This window comes from Trachypithecus francoisi, unplaced genomic scaffold (genome assembly GCF_009764315.1).
Source record: "Trachypithecus francoisi isolate TF-2019V2 unplaced genomic scaffold, Tfra_2.0 Lachesis_group13, whole genome shotgun sequence".
Classification (NCBI taxonomy): Eukaryota; Metazoa; Chordata; class Mammalia; order Primates; family Cercopithecidae; genus Trachypithecus; species Trachypithecus francoisi.
Window position 1 is genome coordinate 76449355 of NW_022681458.1, and position 15576 is coordinate 76464930.

Genomic DNA, 15576 nt, shown 5'->3' on the forward strand with positions numbered 1-15576 from the left:
GCAAGCAAACCAACTTTTCATGCCCTCAAATAAAAGAAAATATATAAATTTATTTTGACATTAACTAAATTGTTTTCCTGCAGGTTGCTGCTCCAAGATAGCCAAAATGTGGAAGCACTGAGAATGCAGGCACTCTACTATGTGTGTAGGGAGGGGGATATAGAGAAGGTAAGTGGCATTGTATTAATTAAGTTTCCTATATTAAAAAATATATTTCATTACACATACACACCCACATACGCACACACGTGTGTGCATGTGCATATACATTAAAGCCTTGAAGTTCTCTTTTAGACTATATGTCATGGTAGTTTTTAGTTGATTATTAGACTATACCTTAACAAAGAAGTCAGCTTCTGAAATCTATTAGTAAAGCAAAAATATTATAAGATTAACATTACCCTTGAAAATCCCTTAAATCATTAATTATAGTATATATGGCTTTCTGTATGAAACTGTGTAGTAATATATATGATTAATGTAACCAGTGATACTAGATATGAAAAAATATGTATGCAAAATGTAATTTATAGTATATTTACAATTTAACTGAATTTGCAAAAATTAAATGGGCTTAGGATAAAATCCAATTGTACCTTATAATAAAGTATATCTGTTTCTGTAGTAGTGAACACATTGACTATAGATTAGATCAGGGAGTGCCAAACTCTAATCTGAAGGAAATAGTATGAGTATAACATGTAGTAGATTTGCATTGTGTTTAGTGTGGTTAGATTGGTTAATGTGATGGTGCCTGATAGATACTTCAGTAAATACTAGGAGTATCTTAGTAGGGGTAAATTTTCCAGGCATTGAAATTACTTGTACTAAGTACCGTAATAATTTTTTCTATTCTAGAAAATATTTTGATTATAAACCAGTCTATAGAGGCAATTGAAGGGCTGATCTCATATAATTTGTAAATACATTATCATTCGTATTTCATTTGTGTCATGAATTAACTGTTGGAGGGGGAGCTGGGCATGTACAGTTGATGAAATATTATGGGTGTCTTTGCCTATCCAAAGGTTTCCATTCAATAATAAGTATTAAAGAAACACATTCTAAAACACATTTATAATTACTGAGCTTGTTAGAACCTTAAATATGTTTTATAACATATAATCATCCATTGGAGGAGGAGGAATTTATAAAAGCAAAGGTCTTTTAAAATACTAGTCGGGTTATGCTTTGTTAGCATATATGTGCATGTTTATGTTGTTTTTACTTAGTGTATTTTAAAGTTAATACCAGTTGCTTTTGTTTTAGGCTTCCACCAAGCTGGAAAACTTGGGAAATGCATTGGATGCCATGGAACCACAAAATGCTCAACTTTTCTATAACATTACACTCGCCTTCAGCAGAACTGTGAGAGTGCCTACCATATATCAGAGCTCTGTTATCTATAGTAGAGGACATAAAATAAGTGGAAAAGATGGAAGCAGGGAAGAGCATATGGCCTAGAGTGCAAATATGTATTTAAATATATGACATACTCCTAAGAAAGGCAGTTTAGAGGAGATGTGGTTTCCAGCTATAAGAACCCCTGATGTAGGCTTCGTGGAGGAAATGCCACTTATTGATCCTTTAAGCATAGCCAAGTGCCTTCCAGGCAAAGGAAGTAGAAGGTGGTTTATTTTCATCAGAGCATAGATTTATGACCAGGATTGCTCTTAGCTTTTGTTTTTTAAAACTATTTTTAAAAAGTTTTAAAGTGTATGAAAGACCATTTTGGTGGAGGAAATGGTTGGTAGCTTATTTTTTAAAAAACAATAGGAAAGAAATGTTTTTATTATAAGCTCCCAGTAAAAAGAAGGTAATCAAGAATAAAATAGAAAAATACAGTAGAATCTCGAAATCAATACAAGGAATGACAATATTGAAAAGTTCATTAAACTAAGAAGGTTAAAATAATTAGCAAGCATGAAGTTGAAAGAAAAAAAAGGATATTAATTGTTAAATGACATGACTATACTGAATTTTCTTATTTAAGAAAAAAGATATCAGATTGTGTAAACTTTAAAGGAAGAAAACTCCCTGCTATAACGAAAGTTTGAATTAAGGAGGTATTTACCTTTTTCGCTTACCATAGTCCTAGACACATTATTTCAATTACTTTTTTACTAAGCTTATAAAAATGATATAAGTTGGCTCAAACATTTGAATAAGTATTTTACTATTAAAGATTGTTGTCTTGAAAAGTGATGTACTTATTCTAACAACACTGCTATTTCTTGAAAGCTTTTTCAAGAAGATTCTAAGGCATGATCTTTTAAAATATTCTCACTGGTGGCATAGCTAGTGTTTGGGGGAAAACAGATCCTAGTCCTAGTTTTTTATTCAATAAGAAAAAACATACATATATTATACACATATACACACACACACATACACACGTAACCATAAAATAATGGTTTTCTTGTTTAATCTATAAAACAGTCATGAGACAGCTTGGAAAAGGAGTTCAAAAAAATATGTTTGTGTAGTGACATCATTAGAAGTGTACTTTTCATACTATTTTGTAAAAGCATTATGTTCATTAGGATATATAAGTTCTGATAAAATATAAACTCTTGATGCATTGTGTAGATAATGGGAAAGTTTTATTTTTCCTTAATTATTATTTTTTTCTTTTTCATCACTGCTGTGAAGTACAAATAATATATATATTTAGAAAAAATAATCCTTCAGTCTTGGTAGAAATGTTTGACTTTGAAATCTTACATAATCTTTTTTTCTTTTTAGTGTGGACGTAGTCAACTCATTCTTCAAAAAATTCAAATGTTACTTGAGAGAGCTTTTAGTTTAAACCCTCAGCAATCAGAATTTGCTACAGAACTTGGATACCAAATGATTTTACAAGGAAGAATTAAAGAGGCACTGAAGTGGTATAAGACCGCCATGACACTTGATGAGACTAGTGTGTCTGCCCTAGTTGGTATGACAACTGTTTTCATAAATATTTATAATACAGATACAAGTAGCAATTGCTTTTAACTTGCCATTAGAGAAGAACACAAGTATTTTGTGGTTTTCTAAATTTAAATTGTTCTCTACTGCCCAGGTTTGAAAAAGTCATGTCTTTAAAAATAAAATTTTTAATTCACAAATAATATCTTGAGAGAACAGGTTTATATAAGGTGGTTCCTATATATTATGAATTCTTCAGTAAATGATTTTATAAGGTCCAAGGCTACCCATTTTATTTTTTTTCACTCTTTTCATTTTCTTTCTTTCTGTTATTTTTAATCTAAAATGTTAAAGTATTGTGATGGGGGAAAACATGTTTTATTAATGTTGTCATGTTAGCTTGAAGAGTGCATGCCTGAATTGGTGTGGACTTTGACTGTCTTTCTCCTGTTTGATTTTAGGATTTATCCAATGTCAGCTGATAGAAGGGCAATTACAGGATGCAGATCAGCAGCTAGAATTTTTAAATGAAATTCAGCAGTCCATTGGAAAATCTGCGGTACAGTATTTTATTTTATCAGATGGTCGATGCTAGCTGTTTATAAAATATGAAATTATAAATCAGTCTTATTGTTTTGTAATGGCTGGAAAGCACTAGTGTACACTAATTTTAATATGTAATTGCATTTATTAATTTACCTCCATGCAAAATGAAACTTTATTCTTCTGAATGATTCTAAAACTCTATTCAAGCTAATACTTGAGTTTGAACAAATAATTGCATATCAGTAGCACATTATATGCATTTGAAATCTGAGTAGAAATAAATGGCTTTATAGCTAAATGGAATAATTTATGAAAACTACTTATTTTCTAGGAATTAATCTATTTACATGCAGTTCTTGCCATGAAGAAGAATAAACGACAAGAAGAAGTTATTAATTTGTTAAATGATGTCCTGGACACTCATTTTTCACAAATTGAAGGTTTGCCTCTTGGCATACAGTATTTTGAAAAGCTAAATCCTGATTTCTTGTTAGAAATTGTAATGGAATATCTGAGCTTCTGCCCAATGCAGGTAAGTAATTGTGGGACTTACTTTCAAGGATGCATTTACATGATGTTTTATGAAAGAACTTAAAAGTTTTCTTTGATGCATTAGACTATATCGGCATCTTAAAATGGTAGTATTTGTATCTATGTTAGTTGAAATCGCTTTTAATCAGACTGTTTTTAGTAATGACTGCTGTCAACTACTGAAAGTATTGGTTTGCAGATATTCATCTGTATTTCATAAAATCTTAAAATCTTCAGTTTAAAGAAATATTAAAAGTCATCTAATTCAGACACCTACATTATATTTGCATCCAGTCTGTAACATCACTGTCAAGTGCCCATCCCACATCTAGACACACTTAGAAATGAAGTTCTTATCATATAACTATGATTGTTAGCCTGTATTTCCTGTGTTAAGTCAAACTCTGCTTTTGGTTAAAAAAAAAAAAAAAAAAAAAGGACCATTTACTGGTCCTCCTTCTGCTCCCTGGATTGACATAGAGCAAGTCCAGTTGCTTAGAGCAAGGATCATTCCTCATTCATTAAACAGACCTTCAGATATTGGCAATTCGTTTTCATGTTCCCCTAAACAACTCTAGGTTTCCAGCCACTTATTTTTTATATGAAATAGTTTTGAGAATTCTGTTTGTGAATCTGATGATATTCTTTATTTTGTCTGTTCCTCTCATTAAGCTCACTATTCCAGATGTGGATTTGATCTGTAAGAACTAGAATAGACCTTTTCCTCCCTTATTTCGGAAGTCCATTCAACTTTATTTTTATAAATCACATTACATTAATTACTTCTATTGAATTAACAGTTAATTAAAGACTTTCGGTCTCTTGTACCTTTGGACTCAAATGTAGAACTCTACATTTATTCTATGAAATGTTATCTTTTCAGATTCATCTCATGAAATGAATTCAGATTCATTCCATGTTATCATATCCATTCCATGTTATCATATCCATTCCATGTTATATTCCTTGTGGATCATGATTGTCACCTATTTTAAATAGATCTTTATTGTCATCTGTCATCTGCTTTATCTAGCTCTGAGATAACTGTTACTATAATGTTCTCTTCCAAGTATTAACAGTTCTGAGTAGACCTGAAGATAAAACCCTATGTTGTACTACCAGAGAGTTCTTTCCAAATTGATGTGGATTTATTAGTCAGCACTCTTATTACAGATAGTAAGCAGATACAGACGTCCTAACTTTACTGTATTCAGCTCATATTCAACACAGGGATATCAGGGCAGGCACTATCAAGCATTCCATTGCTGAAAGCAAACTTCTTAACATTCTCCCTGATCTACAGCTTTGGTAACTGTGTTAACATGGGAAATAAGGAAAATGACCTTCCCTTAGGGAACCCATACAGCCTTTTCGATTATCATGTCCTTTTCTAGGCTTTCATTGCTATTTATTTTTTAAACTTAAACCCTCATAGAATTGTACCTGGGATTGACCTCAGACTCCCCAGTCATAATCCATTTTCACTTGCTTGGAAGTTGGAATACGTTTTTTTCAGTATTAATCTAGTATTCAGGATTCATTCTACAAATGTTTATAGAGCACTTAGCACTCTACTTGGAGCTGGGGAAATACCCATGTAAAACAAACTACATTCCTTTCCCCTGAGGCATGTATTCCAACGGGAGGAGACAGATAATATAATTAAGTCAATTGTATACTATGTTTAGAAAATGACAGGAGAAAATAATAGAGCATGGTGGGGTGATGGTGATTTTAGATACAGTGGTCAGGATAGGCCTCATGAAGAGGGTAAGATCTGAACAAAGACTTAAAAATAGGGTGTGTGTGTGTGTGTGTATATATATATATGTAAAACTAATAGGATATATATATAAAAAATGAATAGTGTATATAACTAATAGTATGTGTATGTATATATATGGGAATTTATATATATACTCCTTATATACATATGGGAGTTTATTAAGGAGTATTAACTCACACGATCACATTGTCCCACAGTAGGCTGTCTGTAAGCTGGGGAGCAAAGAAGCCAGTCCAAGTCCCAAAGCTGAAGAACCTGGAGTCTCATGTTCAAGGGCAGGAAGCATCCAGCATGAGAGAAAGATATAGAGTTGGAGGCTAAGCCTGTGTAGTCTTTTCATGTTTTTCTCCCTGCTTTATATTCTGGCCATGCTGGCAGCTGACTAGACAGTGCCCACCCAAATGAGGATGGGTCTGCCTTCCTCAGCCTACTGACTCAAATGTTAATCTCCTTTGGCAACATCCTCACAGACACACCCAGGATCAAGACTTTGCATCCTGCAGTAAAATCAAGTTGACAGTGTTAACCATCACAGAACATGTGAAAATATGGTAGAGTGTTTCAGACAATGGGAGCAGCTGGTACAGAAGCCCAAAGGGACACGAGGAGACAAATGTGGCTGGGGCAGGGTGAGGAGGAGGAGAGTAGTCAGAGATGAGGTTATCCCACAGGAGACCAGCCCAGGTAGGGCCATAGCAGTTCTTATAACTCCTTTGGCTTTAATTCTGAGTACAATGGGATACAATGGGGAGTCACCAAAAGGCTTCCAGCATGATGCAAGTCAACACTTTAACCCAATGTTTTAATGGATTTCTCTATCAGATGTGCTGAGAATAAACTGTAATAGAACAAGAAATAATGCATTAAGTGGTAGTTGGGTCTCTAGTTTCAACTAGACATCCTATTTTCCTTTACCAGGAAATTCTGTTTTCCTTTACCAGCATGATAGAAAGTAATCAGTGTATGTGATTCTGTTTTCACAGGGAAATAGGAGAAAGGCAGAATTGTCTCTTTAGCTTTGTTCCTACTTCTTTGACCCTTTTATAGACATAGTTTTGTTTAGAATTTTAGTTGAACAAATGATATCTTAAAGATTGTCTGCATAACTATTTTTTCTATGATTGCACATTGAAATTGTTTGCAGTAAAATGATGGTTCTTAATAACTCATTCTTAGCAGGTGACAAAGAACATTATCAGAACCTCACCATCACTTACACTTTCACTGTTTTTACTTAGGCTGAAAAAAATACATATTTTTAAACTACTTGCTATGTATCTATTATTGTGCAAAGAAACATAAAAATCTTATCTTCAAGACACATAAAAACCCTTAGGCCTATAAAAGAAGCAAAACTAAATACGAAACTACAAGTAGAACTGTATAGGTATTATGGAGTGTTAAATGTTATTATATAGATTATATGTGAAGAATTTAAAGAAATTGAAGTATTCTAGGCAATAGTAGTCATATTCTGATTATCTTTTTGAGTGATACATTGTGTGTGTGTAAGTTGTAGCACTTTCTTGTTAGTAATAATGGCTCATTATAGGAGTGATTTTCCATAAGAAGGCACAGTCCAGTTAAAGATCTTTATGTGTCAGGGGGCATGGGGTGGAGAGTATCAGCCTCATATAAAGAAACAGCCATAGTAAGGCAAAGCAGGAGGGATGAACATTTTATATTTAAATTCTGATATCACAGTACTAAATTTGTGATTGGATGACCATTGGATAAAGGTTGGTTGGGTAGACAGCCATTATAAGAATAAGAAACAGTGAGAAGAATAAAGCAGTGTTCTAGTATCACTTTAATTATCATACTCATTATTAATTGAAAGGAAAACTTTGAGGGTCTAAAACATGCCAGGCTGAAAAGTGGGGAATGTAAAGATATGAGACATTTAGTTTAGCACAGTGAGTGTTCTGCCTTCTGTTTACCAGTGGGGGAAATCTGAATTCTTTAAAAACTGGCTTCACAGTATTCTAGGGGATAATGAGAGTAATTGAATTGAGCAAATCACAAGGCAGATCTAGAATTTGAACACTTACTGCCTTGACTGTGTCAATTCTAGCAAGAAACTTTACCTCTCAATTACCTTTCCTTTAACAGATATATTTCTCTGATAAAACTTTTGAACAGATATACTCACTTGATATCCATTTAGTAATTGTATAATAGTTTCATAATTATTTTGCTGAATAAGAGCCATTATTTGTATTGTCTGTTCATAGATCCCAGGGAAATAAATTAGTATTAGTTAAGTCATAGTAAAAATATTATGAAATAAGTGAAATCAAAGAAATTTTAGAAAAATATGTATAGTTTGGTTAGTTATACTAAAATTAATATATGTTTATTTTTAGCTAAATATTATTTTACACTTATAAAATGATCTGCTGATTTGTTTTGTTTAGCCTGCAAGTCCTGGGCAACCTCTTTGTCCACTTCTCAGGCGTTGTGTCTCAGTCCTGGAGACTGTAGTAAGAACTGTTCCAGGTCTTCTGCAAACTGTCTTCCTAATAGCAAAAGTGAAATATTTGTCAGGTAGAGTATACCTTAAAAACTTTTAACCTTTTTATTCTGATGTTGATAAAAACAAGTGTGAATAAATTAAGCACTCTGTATATATAGAGAATAGTCACATAAAATGTACATTTTGTATATGCATAGATAAGTAATTTTAATCCAAAATAGAATTGCATAACTTACTATTTAATCCTTTAAAAATTACTATAAACTTGTGTAGCTTAAGTGAATTGCTGGGAAAATGCAGTTGTACCACTTTAAAAAAAGTCTGTCAGAAATTACTGGAGACTAGCAATAAGATTTTACAGTCATTAATCCATGGTTGTGTTCTTACTGCTATAACCAAATGCAACATTTGCCAGATTTCAGGCCCTAATGAAAAGTACCGAGTAATTCTTGTTTAGTTTCTGTGAATAGTTATGGATAGCTTAAAATAAAAATGACTCAGTTATAACCTTAGTTTTCTAAGGCACAGAGAAATACATGACTTTACACATAGAAATAGACCATCATGGCTGGGCACAGTGGCTCACACCTGTAATCCCAGCACTTTGGGAGGCCAAAGTGAGCAGATTACTTGAGCCTGGGAGTTCAAGACCAGCCTGGGCAACATGGTGAAACCTCATCTCTACAAAAAAATACAAAAATTAGTTGGGCTTGGTGGCACGTGCCTGTAGTCCCAGCTACTCAGAAGGCTGAAGTGGGAGGATCACCTGAGCCCAGAGAGGTTGAGGCTGCAGTGAGCTGGGATCACGCCACTGCACTTCAGTGTGGGTGAGGGGAGTAAGACCCTGTCTCAAAAAAAAAAAAAAAAAGACCGAGCCTGGCGCGGTGGCTCACGCCCATGTAATCCCAGCACGTTGGGAGGCAGAGGTGGGCAAATCATGAGGACGAGGTCAGGAGATCGAGACCATCTGGCTAACATGATGAAAACCCGTCTCTACTGAAAATACAAAAAATTAGTGAGGCATAGTGGCAGGCGCCTGTAGTCCCAGCTACTCGGGAGGCTGAGGCAGGAGAATGGCCTGAACCCAGGAGGCGGAGCTTGCAGTGAGCCGAGATCGCGCCACCGCACTCCAGCCTGGGCGACGGAACAAGACTCCGTCTCAAAAAAAAAAAAATTAAATAAAAATTTAAAAAGACCATCATATCATGCTTGTCTATATGTACCTTTGCCAACTGAATGCTATAAAAGTAAATAAAGTTTGTAAAACTGTAAGAGCAGAAACCATAAGTAAATAAAGTTTGTAAAACTGTAAGAGCAGAAACCAGCTTAAAAGGTTTTTTCATAAAGTTATTTCCTGTTACATAATGGAGTGATGAGATTGCCTTTACTGCTTCTTTGGACCTCTGTTTTCTTTATTTTTTAATTTTTTATTTCAATTTTTTATTTGTGTTGGGTACAAATAGTTTTTGCTTACATGGATGAATTGTATAGTGCTGAAGTCTGGAATTTTAGTGCACCCATCATGCGAGTAGTGTACATTGTACCCAATATGAAGCTTTCTATCTCACACCTTCTTCCCATCCTGCCTCTTCTAAGTCTCCAAAGTCCACTATATCACTCTGCCTTTACACCCATAGCTTAGCTACTACTTATAAGTGAGAACATAACAGTATTTGGTTTTCCATTCCTCAGTTACTTTATTTAGAGTAATGGCCTCCAGTTCCATCCAGGTTGCTATAAAGCACATTATTTCTTTCTCTTTTTTTTTGCAGCTAAGTAGTATTCTATGGTGTATACATACCACATTTTCTTTATCCACTCATCGGTTGATGGGCACTTATGTTGGTTCTATATCTTTGCAGTTATGAATTGTACTGCAATAAACATACACATGCAGGTGACTTTTTGATATGATGACTTCTTTTCCTTTGGATAGATATCCAGTAGTGGGATTGCTGGATTGAATGGTAAATCTACTTTTAGTTCTTTGAGAAATCTTCATGCTATTCTCCAAAGAGGTTGTACTAATTTACATTCCCACCAGCAATGTATAAGTGTTCTCTTTGACCACATCCATGCCATGCCAACGTCTTTTTTTTTTTTGCCTTTGTAATAGTGGCTGTTCTGGCTATGGTAAGGTGGTCCCTAACTATAGTTTTAATTTACATTTCCCTGATGATCAGCAATGTTGAGCATTTTTTTAAATGTTTGTTAGCCATCTGTGTATCTTCTTTTGGGAAATGTCTATTCATGTCATTTGCCCACTTTTTAATGGGATTTTTTTTTATTGATGATTTGTTTGGATTCCTTATAGATTGTGGAAATTACAGACTGTTTTAACTGTTAAAAACGTTTAGATGATGTCAGAGGGTTGTTTTACCTCTAAAATATTTCAGTTGTAAGAAGTGATACTAATACCTTCTGATTGAATTGTACCATTAAACCACAGGATATTTCAGCTTTTCTCCTAATTGGAAGGGGTATCACCCACTATATAATTAGACTGGGACTTTGATTCCTATAATTTATTAAGTGTTTATTTTATATTGTGAAAATTTATATGAATAAGTCACAATCTAGTAATACTTAATTGTTAAAGTCTCTAGTCATGAAAATTTCTTATTATTAATCCCATTTTTAAGAACAGTCTTACATAAGAATGATACAATGGACTTTGGGGACTTAGGGGAAAGGGCAGGAAGAGAGTGAGGGAGGGATAAAAGACTGTATACATTGGATACAGTGACTGGGTGATGAGTGCACCAGAATTTCAGAAATCACCACCAAATAACTTATTCATGTAACCAAATACAGCCTGTTCCCCAAAAGCCTACTGAAATAAAAAATACAATTTCTAGTAACCAAAAGTTAAAAAAAGGAAGATCACCTTTAAATCATGTGAAATACTGCTAGCATGTGTCTAAATAATAGTATTTTTGCTAAATTGCCAACTGAAATGACTTCTGACACCAACTAGTTGGAGTTGGGCCAAACATCACAGGTTAAGGGTACAGTCTTCCATAAAACTGCCCTCACTTCAGACACCAGCCACAGATTTGGGCATTCCTAGAGCCTCCTGTGCTTTTGACTAGTTGCAAATGTGGAAGTCCCTCAGTTTCATTAATTTACTAGAATGAATTACAGAACTCAAGAAAGCACTAGGCTTAAAATTACAGTTTTATTATAGCAACAGGATACTAACCCAAATCAGCAACAGGGAAAGATGCACAGGGTGAGGTCTGATAGGGTCCCAAATGTAAAGTTTCCATTGTCCTCTCCCCATGGAATCAGGAGATACCACTTCCTGACATGTCGATGTGTGACAATCAGAGTATTAGCATCCAGGGAAGCTCACCAAGGTTTGGTGTCCATAGCTTTTACTGGGATTTCATTAAGTAGACATGGATTAAATCATTGTCCATATGATTGAATTCAATCTCCAGTCCCCACCGACTGATAATGTGGCTCTAAGCCCCAACCCACTAATCACAGGGTTGGTCTTTCTGGCACAGCCAGCCCCCATTTCAAGTCTTATCTTTAGCATAAACTATCTAGGGGCGTACCATGAGTCTCCTCATTAGGATAAACTATCAGGGTCCATAAAGAGTAATAAATACAGACATCCCTAACATGAAGGAAATTCCAAGAGTTAGAGACTCTTTCCAGGAACCCAAGACAAATGCCAGCCAAATGCTTTATTACATAGAACTCTGACAAAGACAGATACACAGGACTGAAATGTCCTTCAGTTTCACTCAAGGGAAATTGGACTGCTCTTAGAAAGAATGTGATGTTGGTGTTGATCTCTGGAGACGTGGTCTATTTTCCTCAACAGTAATGACCCACTTCTCATTTTTAAATATTTAGTATCCTTCTAAATATTTTAAATATTTTTAAATTTTAAAATATTTAGTTTCCTACCCTACATATCCATCTCCTCACCCTTAAAAGAAACAAAGATTCTCATTTCTGTTACTCAGACAGTACTCATTTTCTTCAGTCTCTTACTTGCAAACCCTAATTCTCTATGCACTTTCTCTTGTTAGTACAACCTCTTTCTTCAAATTATCGCCTTAAGCCTTCTCCTTCCTAAGATAATTTTCACACAAATTTATTATGCCTAACTTTTCCTTTTTTTACCTGTGCAGTTTTGAGTGTTGGATTGTATCACAATAAAGAATCTAGCATCGTTAATTATGCTTGACGTTTGATTGCTATACTTTGATGCTGTGTTTAGTAAGTTATTATGCTTTCTCAGCCAGTTAGTTTTCTGTTAATCCTTCGTCTCTGAGAAGAACATGTTCAGTCTCAGTGCGTTTCTATTACCAGTAAGTTGAGCCTTATTTTGCTGACATCAGGTGAGGTTGAGGGGCATAATTCAACAGAAAATCATTTAGGCTGTCTTCTTCCCCCATTCTCCTAGCAAGGTTGAATGGGGAGTTGTTCTGCTTGCATCTTCTTAAGGCCCATTTATGAGGTGACTAAGTGCAGATCAGTGTGGGTTACATCATGAGAAACTTCTAAGACTTAGAATCAATGCAATGTTTTCCTCTGGAGAGCCTCTTCTTACCACGTCTGTCAGCCCAAGGTCAATTGCTCGATTCCTGTCACTTTAATCTTATTTTCTTCTATTTTAAGACTCCCAGATATATACCTGGCATTATTTCAGTTGGTATTTAAAGGTATTTTAAATCTATAACTCATATTTCTGAATCTCTGAAGTATATCCTTAGGCCTTTTTTGTTATTTTATGTGTAGTAGTAATAGAATTTTTGACCAAGAATGATTACTAGACTAATATGCTCTTTGTTAATGTAAGTGACACTACAAAATTCTAGCTATTTAAATGAAATGTCTTTGTTATGCATAATTTATTTTAATGAAATTATAAATAAAACCTTTTTTTTTTGACAAGGAAAATAAAAGTTGGTTTATTGGCCTCTCAGTAACGCCAGTGCTTGGCTCTCATCCTTTCCTGCTTTCCCTGGCTTGCTCGTTAGGATCAAGGGCTTGCCTGACTTGCAGGTGTATTCATTCATGTGGACTAGAAGGAAGCTAACTAGTGCAGATGGAATTAAACCATGGCCTATGAACAGCAAACTTTAAGTTTACAAACACTAGGGCTCTCCGTAAACTAAACAGTCTTCTTCCTCTTGCCTCTCAGATCTCCATTTCTTAATCATTTGAATTATAACAATGCATTGTTTTTCTTATTAGGTGATATTGAAGCAGCTTTTAATAACCTTCAGCATTGCTTAGAACACAATCCCTCTTATGCCGATGCTCATCTGCTGCTAGCTCAGGTTTACTTGTCTCAAGAAAAAGTCAAATTGTGTTCTCAGTCTCTTGAACTTTGTCTGAGCTATGATTTTAAGGTAAGTATTCCAGACTGAAGTGGATAAGACATGTCACCCTCCTTGAAAGCTTACATATTCAAGTATTTTGTGTTTTAGCCTGTAGTATTTTGCTAACAATTGCATGTTTAATGGAAAAAAAATTGAACTCACAAACAGTAGAAGGAAAAATTGAGGCAACACAGGTATGGATAAAAAACTGTGTGGACTTGGTGACAAAAATCCTGAGGTTAATGTCTGGTCTTTCACTTCTCTCTGAGCCTCAGTTTTCTTTTCTGTAAAACTCACTTACTAATACTCTGCTGTTACAATGAGAATTAAATGCAGTAATGAAGGTATATAAAAATGATGATAAACTCTAGATCCTTATGTCAAATATTTTTATGTATAAAGATAATAATTGTTTATTTCTTGGGCCTTAGTTTTTAATAACTTCTTTTTGGATTCATTGTGAAAGAACATCTTGTCATTTTGAAAGTAATCTTGTGGTTTGAAGATATAAACACAGTACATTTCTATCCCAGATATTATGTGTTACATCCAGTATCCCCTCAACGTTAGGGAAAATCCTAGGTTCAGTTGCTTCCTGTATTACCTCGAGTCATGAAGGAGCTCTTATAGCTTTTGCTTTGCTTCACAGGGTCATGAACCTGTTAAGGGAGAACCCTTCAGTGAATTAGAGAATCCTAATTAAGACTTGCAGAAAATATCACTTGCTTCTTAGGATAGTGGTTTTCAAGACTAGGGGTATGTCAGAGCCCCAGTGCTGGTGCCACACCTCTACTGAGTCAAATTCTCTGAGGAAGGAGCACGAGTGTGAGTCTCACACGAAGCTCTGTGAGCAAATGTCCAGGCTGCCTAAGGTTGAGAACTTCAGCATCAGAAGGATTATAGACTCCCTAATTGCTAGGTGACTGCCATGTCACCTCATTCTGGGTCCTGTCCTTCCCTTTTACTTCTTTTTCCCAACTCATTTTATTATTCTCTTTTTTTTTTATTTTTTTTTTTTTTTTATTTTTTTTATTTTTATTTTTTATTATACTTTAAGTTCTAGGGTACATGTGCATAACGTTTATATCATGTATAACTCCCCAATGCAATCCCTCCCTCCTCCCCCCTCCCCCTGATAGGCCCCAGTGTGTGATGTTCCCCTTCCCGAGTCCAAGTGATCTCATTGTTCAGTTCCCACCTATGAGTGAGAACATGCGGTGTTTGGTTTTCTCTTCTTGTGATAGTTTGCTAAGAATGATGGTTTCCAGCTGCATCCATGTCCCTACAAAGGATGCAAACTCATGCTTTTTTATGGCTGCATAGTATTCCATGGTGTATATGTGCCACATTTTCTTAATCCAGTCTGTCACAGATGGACATTTGGGTTGATTCCAAGTCTTTGCTATTGTGAATAGTGCCGCAATAAACATACGTGTGCATGTGTCTTTGTAGTAGAGTAATTGATAATCCTTTGGGTATATACCCAGTAGTGGGATGGCTGGGTCATATGGTACATCTAGTTCTAGATCCTTGAGGAATCGCCATACTGTTTTCCATAATGGTTGAACTAGTTTACAATCCCACCAACAGTGTAAAAGTGTTCCTATTTCTCCACATCCTCTCCAACATCTATTGTTTCCTGACTTGTTAATGATTGCCATTCTAACTGGTGTGAGATGGTATCTCATTGTGGTTTTGATTTGCATTTCTCTGATGGCGAGTGATGACGAGCATTTTTTCATGTGTCTGTTGGCTGTATGGATGTCTTCTTTTGAGAAATGTCTGTTCATATCCTTTGCCCACTTTTTGATGGGGTTGTTTGTTTTTTTCTTGTATATTTGTTTGAGTTCTTTGTAGATTCTGGATATTAGCCCTTTGTCAGATGAGTAGGTTGCAAAAATTTTCTCCCATTCTGTAGGTTGCCTGTTCACTCTGATGGTAGTTTCTTTTGCTGTGCAAAAGCTCTTTAGTTTAATGAGATC

General features: G+C 35.0%; 1 protein-coding gene across 5 annotated transcripts in view; it reads left to right on the forward strand.

The window, feature by feature from the left end:
* Nucleotides 1-15576, forward strand: part of TTC21B (tetratricopeptide repeat domain 21B) — an 88349-nt gene that overhangs the window by 21298 nt on the left and 51475 nt on the right. For all 5 annotated transcript variants that reach the window (XM_033231251.1, XM_033231252.1, XM_033231256.1 and 2 more), the window contains exons 7-13: nt 84-168; nt 1270-1368; nt 2746-2938; nt 3372-3469; nt 3788-3988; nt 8191-8320; nt 13467-13624. In XM_033231251.1, the coding sequence (XP_033087142.1) occupies nt 84-168; nt 1270-1368; nt 2746-2938; nt 3372-3469; nt 3788-3988; nt 8191-8320; nt 13467-13624 (964 nt within the window). The remainder of the gene's footprint in view (nt 1-83; nt 169-1269; nt 1369-2745; nt 2939-3371; nt 3470-3787; nt 3989-8190; nt 8321-13466; nt 13625-15576) is intronic.